General features: G+C 37.0%; 1 protein-coding gene across 6 annotated transcripts in view; it reads left to right on the top strand.

The window, feature by feature from the left end:
- The window catches only part of PREPL (prolyl endopeptidase like), a 58,843-nt gene that overhangs the window by 24,618 nt on the left and 22,068 nt on the right, over positions 1 to 12,157 (top strand). For all 6 annotated transcript variants that reach the window (XR_005365819.1, XM_038551174.1, XM_038551175.1 and 3 more), the window contains 2 exons: positions 10,210 to 10,426; positions 11,037 to 11,222. Coding sequence is in view for 5 of the 6 variants with exons in the window: in XM_038551174.1 (XP_038407102.1) it covers positions 10,210 to 10,426; positions 11,037 to 11,222 (403 nt within the window). In the remaining variant the exon portion in view is untranslated. The remainder of the gene's footprint in view (positions 1 to 10,209; positions 10,427 to 11,036; positions 11,223 to 12,157) is intronic.

Here is a 12,157-nt window from a genome sequence, read left to right as displayed (position 1 = left end):
ACACAGAGAGGTAGTTAATATCTCAATCATCTCACAGATTACCACTTTTTTGTGTATGGTGGGAACATTTAAAATCTACTGTCTTGGCTACTTTTGAGTATATAATACTGTACTGCTAGCTATAGTCATCATGCTGGACATTCAATCCCTACATCTTATTCATCTTATATAATTGAAGATATGGGGGCATCTGTCAGGCATTCGACTGTTGATTTCAGCTGAGGTCATGATTTCAGGGTTGTGAGAACAAGCTCCACGTTAGGCTCTCCAGTGGGCCCTGGGCCACCCGCCTCCCCCCCCCAAATGAATGAATGAATGAACAAACGAACCCTTTATTGGTTATCTTCCCCCATTTCGCCCAGCTCTCAGCCCCTGGCCACCATTCTACTATCTTTCTGTGAGTTTCGCTTTTGTAGATTCCACGTATAAGTGACATTATGCAGTATTTGTCTTTTTCTGTTTGACCTATTAGCATAATGCCCTCAAGGTCAATCCATGTTGTGGCAAATGGCAGGATTTCCCTTTGTTATGGCTGAATAATACACATGGCTGAATAATACTCCACAGTGTGTGTGTGTTTGTGTGTGTATTCCTTATTCATCCATCAGTGGACACTTCGGTGGTTTCCACACCTTGGCTATTGTTAATACTAGTGAACTTGGAAGGACAGATACCTCATTGTGATCCAGACTCCATTTCCTTTAGATAGTACCCAGAAGTGGGATGATTGAATCATATGGATTCAATCATATGAATCCTTTTTTGATTTAAGATTTTATTTGAGAGAGAGTGCACTTGCAAGCCGGATGAGGGGCAGAGAGAAAATGGGAGAGGGAGAAAATCTCAAACAGATTCCCTAGTGAGCACAGAATCCAACACGGGGCTTGATCCCATGACTCTGGGATCATGACCTAAACTGAAACCAAGAGTCAGATGCCTAACTCACTAAACCATCCAGGTGCCTCTCCTTTTTAAATTTTTTTTGGAGAACCCCCTTTTTTTTTTTTTTTTGCCCTAATAGCTGTATCAGTTTACATTCTCACCAGCAGTACACAAGGGTTTCCTTTTCTCCACATACTCACTAACATCAGTTACCACTTACTATGTGTCTTTTTTGATAATTCTAACATGTTAGAAGTGATATTGTGATTTTGATTTGCATTTCCCTCATGATTAGTGATGTAGAACATCTTTTCATGTATCTGTTGGCCATTTGTATCTCTTTGGGAAAATGTCTCTTCAAGTCTTCTGCCCATTTTTAAATAAGATTTTTTTTTTTGAGGTATAGGGGTTTCTTATATATTTTGAATGTTAACCCTTTATCAGATATATGGTTTGCAAATACTTTATCTCATTCCACAGGTTGCCTTTTCAATTTGTTGTTTCTTTTGCTATGTAGAAGCTTCTTGGTTGAATGTGGTCCCACTTACTTATCTATCTGTTTGTACTTATGGTATCATTAAAAAAAACATTGCCAAGACATTTATGTCAAGGAGCTTTTTCCCTATATTTTCTTCTAGGAGTTTCACAATGTCAGGTCTTATGGTTAAATCTATTTCAAGTTAATTTTTGTGAGTCGTGTATGATAGGGTCCAATTTTATTAGGATGGTAATTTCAATAGCTTAGGATTATCCAGTTTTCCCAATAGTTTCTTGAAGAGATTTTCCATTCCCTTCTGAGTATTCTTGGCTCCCTTATCAAATAAATATATACATGTAAATATATATATTTATATGTATAAGCATTTACACAAATATTTATGTATTATATATATTTATATATTACATATAAATATATTTATATTGGTATATACATTCTATGTAAACAAATATACATATGTATTGACCATATATTCAAGAGTTTGTTTCTGTGTTCTTAGTTCTATTCCAGTGATCCAAGTGTCTATTTTTTTAAGATTTATTTATTTATTAGAGACTGTGCACATAAGCAGTGAGGGGGGCAGAGAAAAAGAGAGAGAAAGTCTCAAGCAGAATCCCCACCAAGCATGGAGCTCAGTCTCATGACCCTGAGATCATGACCTGAGCTGAAACCAAAAGTCAGATGTTCAATTGACTGAGTGCCACCCAGGAACTCCCCACCCCCACACCAAGTATCTATTTTTATGTCAGTACAATGCTGTTCTGATTAGTATAGCTTTGTAATAGAGTTTGGGATCAGAAAGTATGATGCCTTTTACTACTTTCTCACAATTGCTTTGGCTATTTGAGATCTTTTGTGGTTCTCTACAAATTTGGGGATTATTTTTTCTACTTCTGTAAAAAATGCCATTGGAAATTAGGGATTGAATTCAGAGTATAGATGGCTTTGGAAAGTGTGGACCTTTTAATGATACTCATTCTTCTAAATCATGAGTATGGCCTATCTTTCCATTTATTTGTGTCTTTATTTTCTTTCATCAAAATCTTAAGTTTTCAATGTACAGATCATTTCCCTCTGTGATTATATTTATTCCTAAATGTTTGTTTTATGATGCTATTTTAAATGCGGTTGTTTTGTTTCTTTTTCAGACATTTTACTGTTAGTATATCAAAACACAACTGATTCTAGATGTTGATTTCACATCTGCAACTACTGAATTCATTTATTAGTTTTACAGTGAAACCTTTGAGGTTTTCTATATACAAAATCATACCACCTGCAAATCCTTTCTAATTTGGATGCTTTTTATTTCTTTTTCTTGCTTGATTGTCCTGGCTAACACTTCTAGTACTGTGTTGATTAGAAATAGTGAGAGTGATTGTGTGTAGTTACTGATCTCAAGAGGAAGAAAAAACTGTTCAGCTTTTCACCATTGAATATGGTGTTAACTATGGACTTGTCCATATATATGGACCTTTGTAATATATGGCCTTTGTAATGTTGAGTAACATTTGTTCCATATCCAGTTGTGAATGGATTTTGAATTTTGTCACATGCTTTTTCTGTATTTATTGAGATCATCATGTGATTTTTATCTTTTATTCTATTACTGTATCACATTCATTGATTTGCATATGTTTGAACTATTTTTGTATCTCAGGGATTAATTTTGAGCATGATGAATAATCTTTTCAGTGCGCTGTTGAATTAGTTTGCTTGCATTTTGTTGAGTATTTTTTATCTATATTCACCAGGGATATTGGATAGTTTTCTTATAGTGTCTTTATTTGGCTTTTGTAATGGGTAATACTGGCCTGGTAAAATGAGTTGAAAGTGTTTCCTTCTCTTTAATTTTTTTGGAATAGTTTAAAAAGGATTGATGCTAATTCTTTAAAAGTTTAGTAGAGGGATCCCTCGGTGGCTCAGCAATTTAGTGCCTGCCTTTAGCCCAGGGCGTGATCCTGGAGTCCCAGGATCAAGTCCCACATTGGGCTCCCTGTGTGGAGCCTGCTTCTCCCTCTGCCTGTGTCTCTGCTCCCCCCCCCACCGCCCCCCATGAATGAATAAATAAAATCTTTTAAAAAAAATGTTTAGTAGATTTCACCAGTGAGTCCATCTAGTCCCATAGTCCCAGGCTTTTCTTTGCTGAGAAATTTTTGATTACTAATTCATTCTCCTTATTCTTTTAAATATTTTATTTATTCATGAGAGACACAGAGAGAGACACCAAGACATAGGCAGAGAGAGAAGCAGGCTCCCTGTGTGGAGCCCAATGTGGGACTTGATTCCAGGACCCAGGGATCATGACCTGAGCCAAGGGCAGATGCCCAACCACTGAGCCACCTAGGCATCCCTCTCCTTACTCTTTATTGGGCTGTTCAAAATTTCTATTTCTTCATGATTTAATCTTGATAGGTTGTTTCTAGGAATTTATCATTTTTTCTAAGTTATTTAATTTGTTGGCATGTAATTATCCATGATAATCTTATGCTCCTTTTGATTCCATGCTATTAGCTGTAATATGTCCTCTTCCTTTCTGATTTTGAGTCTTCTTTTTTCCTTGGGTAGCTAAAAGTTTGTCGGTTTTATCTTTTCAAAAAGTGGCTCTTAGTTTTGTTCATCTTTTCTCTTGTTTTTCTGGTCTCCTTAATTTACTTCTGCTCTGATCTTTGTTCCTTTCTTCTGCTAACATTGGACTTATTTTTTGTTTTTCTAATTTTGGGGGGCATAATGTTAGATCGTTTATCTGAGATATTTCCCTTTTTTTTTTTTCCTTTTTTTTTTTTTTAAGTAGGCTCCACACCCAAGGTAGGCTTGAACTTACTACCCTGAGATCAAGAGTTGCATACTCTACCAACTAAGCCAGCCAGATGCCCCTATTTGAATCTTTTTAAGATCTATTTATTTGAGGGGCACCTGGGTGGCTCAGTCGGTTAAATGTCTGCCTTAGGCTCAGGTCATGATCCCAGGGTACTGGGATCGGGCCTTGAATCAGTCTCCCTGCTCCATAAGAAGCCTGCTCCTCCCTCTTCTTCTGCCCCTCCCCCCTGCTCATGCATTCCACCCCTGCAACTCCCCCAAATAAATGGATAAAATCTTTTTTTTAAAAAAGTAAGCCTTAAAAAAAAGAAGGTTTATTTATTTGAGAGAAAGAGTGGTGGGAAGGGGCAGAGAGAGTGAAACTTAAGCAGACTCCATGCTGAGCACAGAGCCCAGTGTGGGCCTTGAGTTCCCAATCTTGAGATTACAACCTGAGATGAAAACCAAGAGTAGTCAGAGACTTAACACTGTATCACCCAGGCACCCCAAGATATTTCTTAATGTAGGCATTTATCACTATAAACTTCCCTCTTAGAAGTACTTTTGCTGTATCCCTAAGTTTTGGTATGTTATATTGCTATCTTCATTTGTCCAAAATTGTTTTTTACTTCCATTTTTCTTTGACTCATTGCTTAATCAATGGTGTATTACTTAATTTCCATGTATTTGTGAATTTTCCAGATTTTCTCTTATGAATTACTATTGCGGTTAGAAAAGATACTTGGTATGAGTTCAGTCTTCTTTAATTTGATAATAATTGTTTTGTGACCTAACATATGATCTGTCACGGAGACTATTCCTTTTATTCTATTAATGTATAACTTAAGAAGAATGTATTCAGCTGCTGTTGAATGGAATGGTCTGTATATGTCTGTTACATCCACTTTGTCTTAAGTGTACATAGTTCAAATCCAAGTCCAACATTTTCATACTGATTTTCTGCCTGGGTGATCTCTGCATTGTTAAAATGGGGTATTATAGTCCCCTGCTATTATTGTATTGTCTATTTTTCCCTTCAGATCTGTTGGTATTTGCTTAATCCATTTAGGCGCTCTGATATTGAGTGCATATAGGCATACCTTGTTTATTGCACTTCACAAGTGCTTTTTGTTGCAGTCCTGTGTGGAGCAAGCCTATTGGCACCATTTTTTCAACAGCACTTGCTCACTTCATGTCTCTGTCACTTTATGGTAGTTATTATGATATTTCAAACTTTTTCATTATTTGCTTATGGAGAATCTGTGATCAATGATTACCACTCCCTGAAAGTTAAGATAATGATTAGCATATTTGCAACTGTTATATCTTCTTGATGAACTGACCTTTTTATAATTATATGATGACCTTCTTTTTTTTTTAATATAATGGCCTTCTTTATTTTCTGTTAACAGCTTTTGAGTTAAAGTGTATTTTTTTTAATCTGATATTAATATGGCTACTCCTGCTCTCTTTTGGTTTCTACTTGCATGAAATTCCTTTTTACATGCTCTCATCTTGAGCCTGTATGTGTCCTTGATGCCGAAGTGAATCTCGTATAGGCATTATATAGTTGGGTCTTTTTATCTGTCCATTCAACCAGTCTGTGCCATTTGATTGGAGAACTTAATCCATTAACATTTAGAGTAATCATTGATAGGTAAGAAGTTACTAATGCCATCTTATTAGTGTTTTCTAACTATTTGGTAGTTCCCATACTCCTTTCTTCCACTTTTGCTATCTTCCTTTGTGAATTTACAATTTTCTGTAATGCTATGGTTTGATTCCCTTCTTTTTATCTTTTGTATGTTTTCTGTAGGTTTTTGCTTTGTGATTACCATGACTTGTCTTCTCTTTCTAAGGAAATTTTACCTGTAAAGCCAGTTGTATTTTGACACTCATATGACCACATATCTGCCAAGTAATTGACCAAGTAATTTATCTTTTGATTACCTGTGTCATCATCAAACAAAAATAAATAGATAAAAAGTATTGAAAATAGCAAAGATAGTGTTGAAAATAAAGATCAAGCCAAGAGTAAGAGACTTGTCCTACAATCATGTATTAAAACACGTGAACCGGGATCCCTGGGTGGCGCAGCGGTTTGGCGCCTGCCTTTGGCTCAGGGCGTGATCCTGGAGACCCGGGATCGAATCCCACATCGGGCTCCTGGTGCATGGAGCCTGCTTCTCCCTCTGCCTGTGTCTCTGCCTCTCTTTCTCTCTCTGTGACTATCATAAATAAAAAAAAAAAAAATTTTAAAACACGTGAACCTACAATAGTTAATACAAATTGACAGACGTATAATAGAAACCGGAATAGATAACTCTAAAATTTATATGTATAAAAACTTATATGAAAGGGACGCCTGAGTGGCTCAGCAGTTGAGCATCTGCCTTCAGCTCAGGGCGTGATCCTGAGGTCCTGAGATCAAGTCCTGCATTGGGCTCCCTGCATGGAGCCTGCTTCTCCCTCTGCCTGTGTCTCTGCCTCTTTCTCTCTCTGTGTCTCTCATGAATAAATAAATAAAATCTTTTTAATAAATAAATAATAAAAACAACTTACAGGATAAAGAGACATCAAGACTAATGAAAAATGAATGGGTATTATTAAAGATTTATTTATTTGAGAGAGAGAATGCACTTGATGCACAAGTGGGGAAAAGGGAAAAAAGCAGACTCCCTGCTGACTGCAAAGCCCAACACAGGGCTCTATCCTAGGAACCTGAGGTCATGACCTCAGGAGAAATGAAGAATCAAGGACACCTGGGTGGCTCAGTGGTTAAGCAGCTGCCTTTGGCTCAGGTCATGATCCTGGGGTCCTGGGATCATGTCCTACATCAGACTCCCCAGAGGGACCCTGCTTCTCCCTCTGCCCATGTCCCTGCCTCTCTCTCTCTCATGAATAAATAAATAAAATATTTTTTAAAAAAAAAGAAAGAAATGAAGAGTTGGACACTTAACTGACTGAGCCACCCAGGTGCCCCTGAATGGGTATTATTTTTTAATGGTACAGGAAATAATATGTGGACAAAAATAATTTTCATCAGGATACTTGGGTGGCTCAGTCAGTTGAGCATCCCACTCTTCAATTTGGCTCAGGTCATGATATCAGGGTTGTTAGATCAAGCCCCATGTCAAGTTCCATGATGGGCATGGAGCCTGCTTAAGATTCTCTGTACCTTCCCACCCCTGCTTAAATTTTTCATCACTTTGTGTATCAGCATACATTCCTAAAAGATGTAAAGAATCAATTGATAAAACTATCCAAAACCTAGATGACATTATAAGTACCTCACTTAACTTGGATAAAATATTTCCAAAGCATAAAATCAATAGAAGAAATTACAAAGGGCACCTGGGTGGCTCAGGGGTTGAGCGGCTGCCTTTGACTCAGGTCGTGGTCCCAGGATCCTGGGATCGAGTCCCGCATCAGACTCCCTGCAGGGAGCCTGCTTCTCCCTCTGCCTGTGTCTCTGCCTCTCTGTGTGTGTCTCTCATAAATAAGTAAAAATCTTAAAAAAAAAAAAAAAAAAAAAAGAAATTACAAAAGGTGTGACAGTATTCTTGGTTACCTAAAATATTAAACTTTTACGTCAGAAGCCATTATAAACAAAATCCAGATGGCAAAATGGGGGAAAGTATTTTCAGCAAAAGGGCAAGTTAATATCCTTAATTTATGAAGTGATGTTTATAGACTAATAATTTAAACTACATCCCAAGTTTAAAATGGACAAGGACACATCCCAGAAGAAATAACAATTGACAAACATGTTAACGACCAATACAGAAGGAATATTAGCCATGCTTGGGGTGCCTGGGTGGCTTACTCGGTTAAGCATCTGTCTTCAGCTCAGGTCATGATGGGATCGAATCCCACATCGGTCTCCTTGCTCTGCAGAGAGCCTGCTTTTCCCTCTCCTTCTACCTGTGGCTCCCCTTACTTGTGCTACCTCTACCTCTCTGTGTCAAAAATATAAATAAAATTGGGATGCCTGGGTGGCTCAGTGGTTGAGTGTCTGCCTTCAGCTCAGGGTGTAATCCTGGAGTTCTGGGATCAAGTCAGTCCCACATCAGGCTCCCTGCATGGAGCCTGCTTCTCTCTCTGCCTATGTCTCTGCCTCTTTCTGTGTCTCTCATGAATAAATAAATAAAATATTTTAAGAACATAAATAAATAAATAAATAAATAAAATCTTTTTAAAAAATTAGCCATGCTTATCTCTGTGTTGTAAGATCCAGGATTATCATTCTTCTCTGTATTTTTCAGTATTTTCAGTATGGATTAATAATAAAAATAGAGGGCACCCCAGGTGGCTCAGCAGTTTAGTGCCGCCTTCAGCCCAGGGTGTGATCCTGGAGACCTGGGATCGAGTCCCACATCGGGCTCCTTGCGTGGAGCCTGCTTCTCTTCTCCCTCTGCCTGTGTCTCTGCCTCTCTCCCTCTCTCTGTGTCTCTCATGAATAAATAAAATCTTTAAAAAATAATAATATATAAATATAGCATTTAAAGACATCCAGTCAATATGTCAGTCTGAATTAATATAATGTTCTTGGGATATCATTTGATTTATGTGTCAAGAGTCATTAAAAAGGGCAGCCCGGGTGGCTCAGCGGTTTGTGGTCCTGGAGACCAGGGATCAAGTCCCACTTCAGGCTCCCTGTATGGAATGGAGCCTGCTTCTCCCTCTGCCTGTCTGTGCCTCTCTTTCTTGTGTCTCTCATGAATAAATAAATAAATAAAATCTTTAAAAAATAAAGGTCATTAAAAATATTGTTTAATTAAATTAGCATTTCCATTATTAAGAATTTATCTCAGGGAAATAACTGTAAAGGCCAGGGAGGAGGAACTGTCTTCGTGAAGTTCTCTGTTATGTTCTCTATTATAATGAATTTATAATAATATTATAAACATTAAAATACAAAGTTTTAAAATTCTGATAATGCAGCATGATAGAATAGTAGGTAGCCATTAAAAAAATGAGCATGAAAACTAAGGTAGGGGGGTGCTGATATTATGTGAAGTCACAAATGCAGAATATGAAACTGCATCTATATTCTACTTATATCAGTTTAAAGATATGCATGAATAAAATAAGTCATGGAGATAAAAAGTACAGCATAGGGAATATACTCAATAATATTGTAATAATGTTGTATGGTAACAAATGGTAACCCCACATATATTGTGATGAACATTGAGTAATGTATATAGTTGTCTAATCACTATATTGTATGCCTGAACTAATAGGCAATTATGTATCATCTGTACTTGAATATTAATAAAAAATTAATTTAAAAGTTGGAGCAGGCAAAAAAATAAAATTTAAAAAATAAAAATAAAGTGGAGCAGGCATGCATGAAATGCAAATAAACTTGGGAAGGAAAAATAGAAAAAAATTAAAATCGTTATATTAGTTTTTTTAATGTGTTGAGATTGCAAGGGTTTTTCTTCCTATTTCTGTTTTTGTTATTTCTACTCTGTTATAAAAACTGGGAGGGAGAAAAAAGCCAACATGCACGCAGAGGAGGAACAAAGTAAACTCTGTCTCTCTTCTTCCCTACTCCTCTAAGAAGTTTATTTCCTCTTCCCAGCAAAAGCCCTGTAATTATTGTGATTAAGTGAGAGTTAGATGATGTCTACAGTTGACCGTAAGATGCAGTCAGAAAAAGTTGGATTGATGGATACACAGATAATGTGATAAAGGAAATATAGCAAAATATTGGTAATAATTGAATCTTGGTGGGTATATAGGTATTTACCTGACATTTTCAACTTTTCTATAGGTTTGAAAAATGTTCATAAGAAAATGTTAGAGAAAAAATGGTTTTGAATACCTTTGTGAAGGAATTGAGAAAAATAATAGCCAGTTTTTTTCATGTATAAGCAATATTCACTAAAAACAAGGAGTTTTTCATTTTTGTCTGCATTATAAATCAACATATGTACAACAAGCAGTGAGATGTTGTCTTTAAGGTAGCATGCCTTTGAAACTTACTGGATTTTCTTCTCTTTCTCTGTATGCGTGTGCAGCTACTTTGTTTTCCTTTATCTTACAAAAGACAGTCGTTTCCTTACCATAAATATTATGAATAAGACTACTTCTGAAGTGTGGCTAATAGATGGCCTAAGCCCTTGGGATCCACCAGTACTTATCCAGAAACGAATACATGGAGTCCTTTACTACGTTGAACATAGAGATGATGAATTATACATTCTCACTAATGTTGGCGAGCCTACAGAATTCAAGGTAATCCGGGATTCTCCGTGTACTTATTTGAGCTTTGAAAAGTGTCATACTTCCATCAACATTTCTTGCTCTAATAATTAACTGTTTTGGCATTTGGTTAAAAAATAAAGGTTTTTGGTAAAGCGTAGAAATTGATGCTACCTTCCTACCCATAACCAGTCCGATTTCTCTTCCCTTAGATATAATGCTTCTATATAATTATGCCTAAAAAGGTTAGTAAATGGAACGTACTGATCTTTACCAGTTATCAAAGCCAAACTTAATGATTCGAAAGAACAAACTTTTATAAACTCACAATTTTTATAATTTAGCAATTTGGATTGATCTCAGCTAGGCAGTTCTGATCCCAGCTAGGCTCTTGAATGCATCCCCAGTGAGCTGTTTGTCAAATGCCTTCATTCAGACACATCGGTTTGCTGTAAGGTGAGCACTAGGCCCTGCTGCCTCATCACATGAGCATTCACGTGATAACAGACACACTGCAGCTCTGGGGCGGAGTTCAGTTCTTTGGCTCTTCGTAAAACAGTGCAGATTAATACGGACTAGTTTTCTGGATGCTGTAGTTATCACATTTTGCTACCTAGATCTCTTCTGACTTTGTTTCACACAGCTCATGAGAACAGCAGCTGATACCCCTGCTATTATGAACTGGGATTTATTTTTCACAATGAAGAGAAATACGAAAGTAGTAGACCTGGATATGTTTAAGGATCACTGTGTTCTGTTCCTGAAGCACAGCAATCTGCTTTATGTTAATGTGATTGGTCTGGCTGATGATTCAGTTCGGTCTCTGAAGGTATGCTTAATTTCCAAAAGATTACTATTAATCAAAATCCATATAGCTTAGCTTAACAGAACATCAAATTTTGAATAATAGCAGTGTACTTTTTCCTGAAAAGAAGTGTAATTTAAATGACATGTAGCAGACAAGGTTTTTTCATGTTTAGGAGGTTTATTTTAGAATTATTTAGAGGACCTTGCTTTTAATAAAGTTTTACTTAAAATACTGTCTTACAGCATGAACTTTAGAAGTGTCCTATTTTTCTCTTTCCTTATCTCTGTATATCATACATCTCTACAATTTTAGGTATGCTGATAGCTCAGGCCAGCTTGACAGCTAACCAGATTCTGCTTGCTGCTCCCATCCTATAACCCCAGTAGGGATAGTAGCTGTGCCCACTATATTTCTGCCTTTATGTCTGCACCATCTTCTTTTGCCAATTTTCTTACCTGCCAAGGTTTTAAGGGAGAGGTGGCAGTGCTCCCTGCTGCAGCAGAGGTGTGATAGTGGCACATCTGCCTTCTAGGCTAACTTGGTGGTATTGCCTGTGGCTGCCAGCCAAGAAAATCTGCCTATACAAGTGAACTTGTTAAAATTGGTGAATATACCAACCTTATTGCGCCATGGTAAAGTAGCATTCACATGTAGGTCAGGTACTAGGTGCTGAAGGAAAGGGGAAAGGCTTCCATTTTCCTTGAATACATATTTTTCTATTCTTTGGGTAAAATCCAGTAGTGTGATTGCTGGATAGTAGATTACTTCTGTTTTTAACTTTTTGAGGAACCTCCATATTGTCTTCCACTGTGTCTGTACCAATTTGCATTCCTATCAACAGTGCAAAGAGGTAGGGTGCCTTTTTCTCCACATGTTGCCCAAACCAGTTGTTTCTTCTGTTTATTTTAGCCATTCTGACAGGTGTGAGGTGGCATCTCATTGTAGTTTTGATTTGT

The sequence above is a fragment of the Canis lupus genome, chromosome 10 (assembly GCF_011100685.1).
Source record: "Canis lupus familiaris isolate Mischka breed German Shepherd chromosome 10, alternate assembly UU_Cfam_GSD_1.0, whole genome shotgun sequence".
Taxonomy (NCBI): domain Eukaryota; kingdom Metazoa; phylum Chordata; class Mammalia; order Carnivora; family Canidae; genus Canis; species Canis lupus.
The sequence above is the reverse complement of the archived record's forward strand: the minus strand, read 5'-3'. Positions and strand labels throughout refer to the sequence as shown.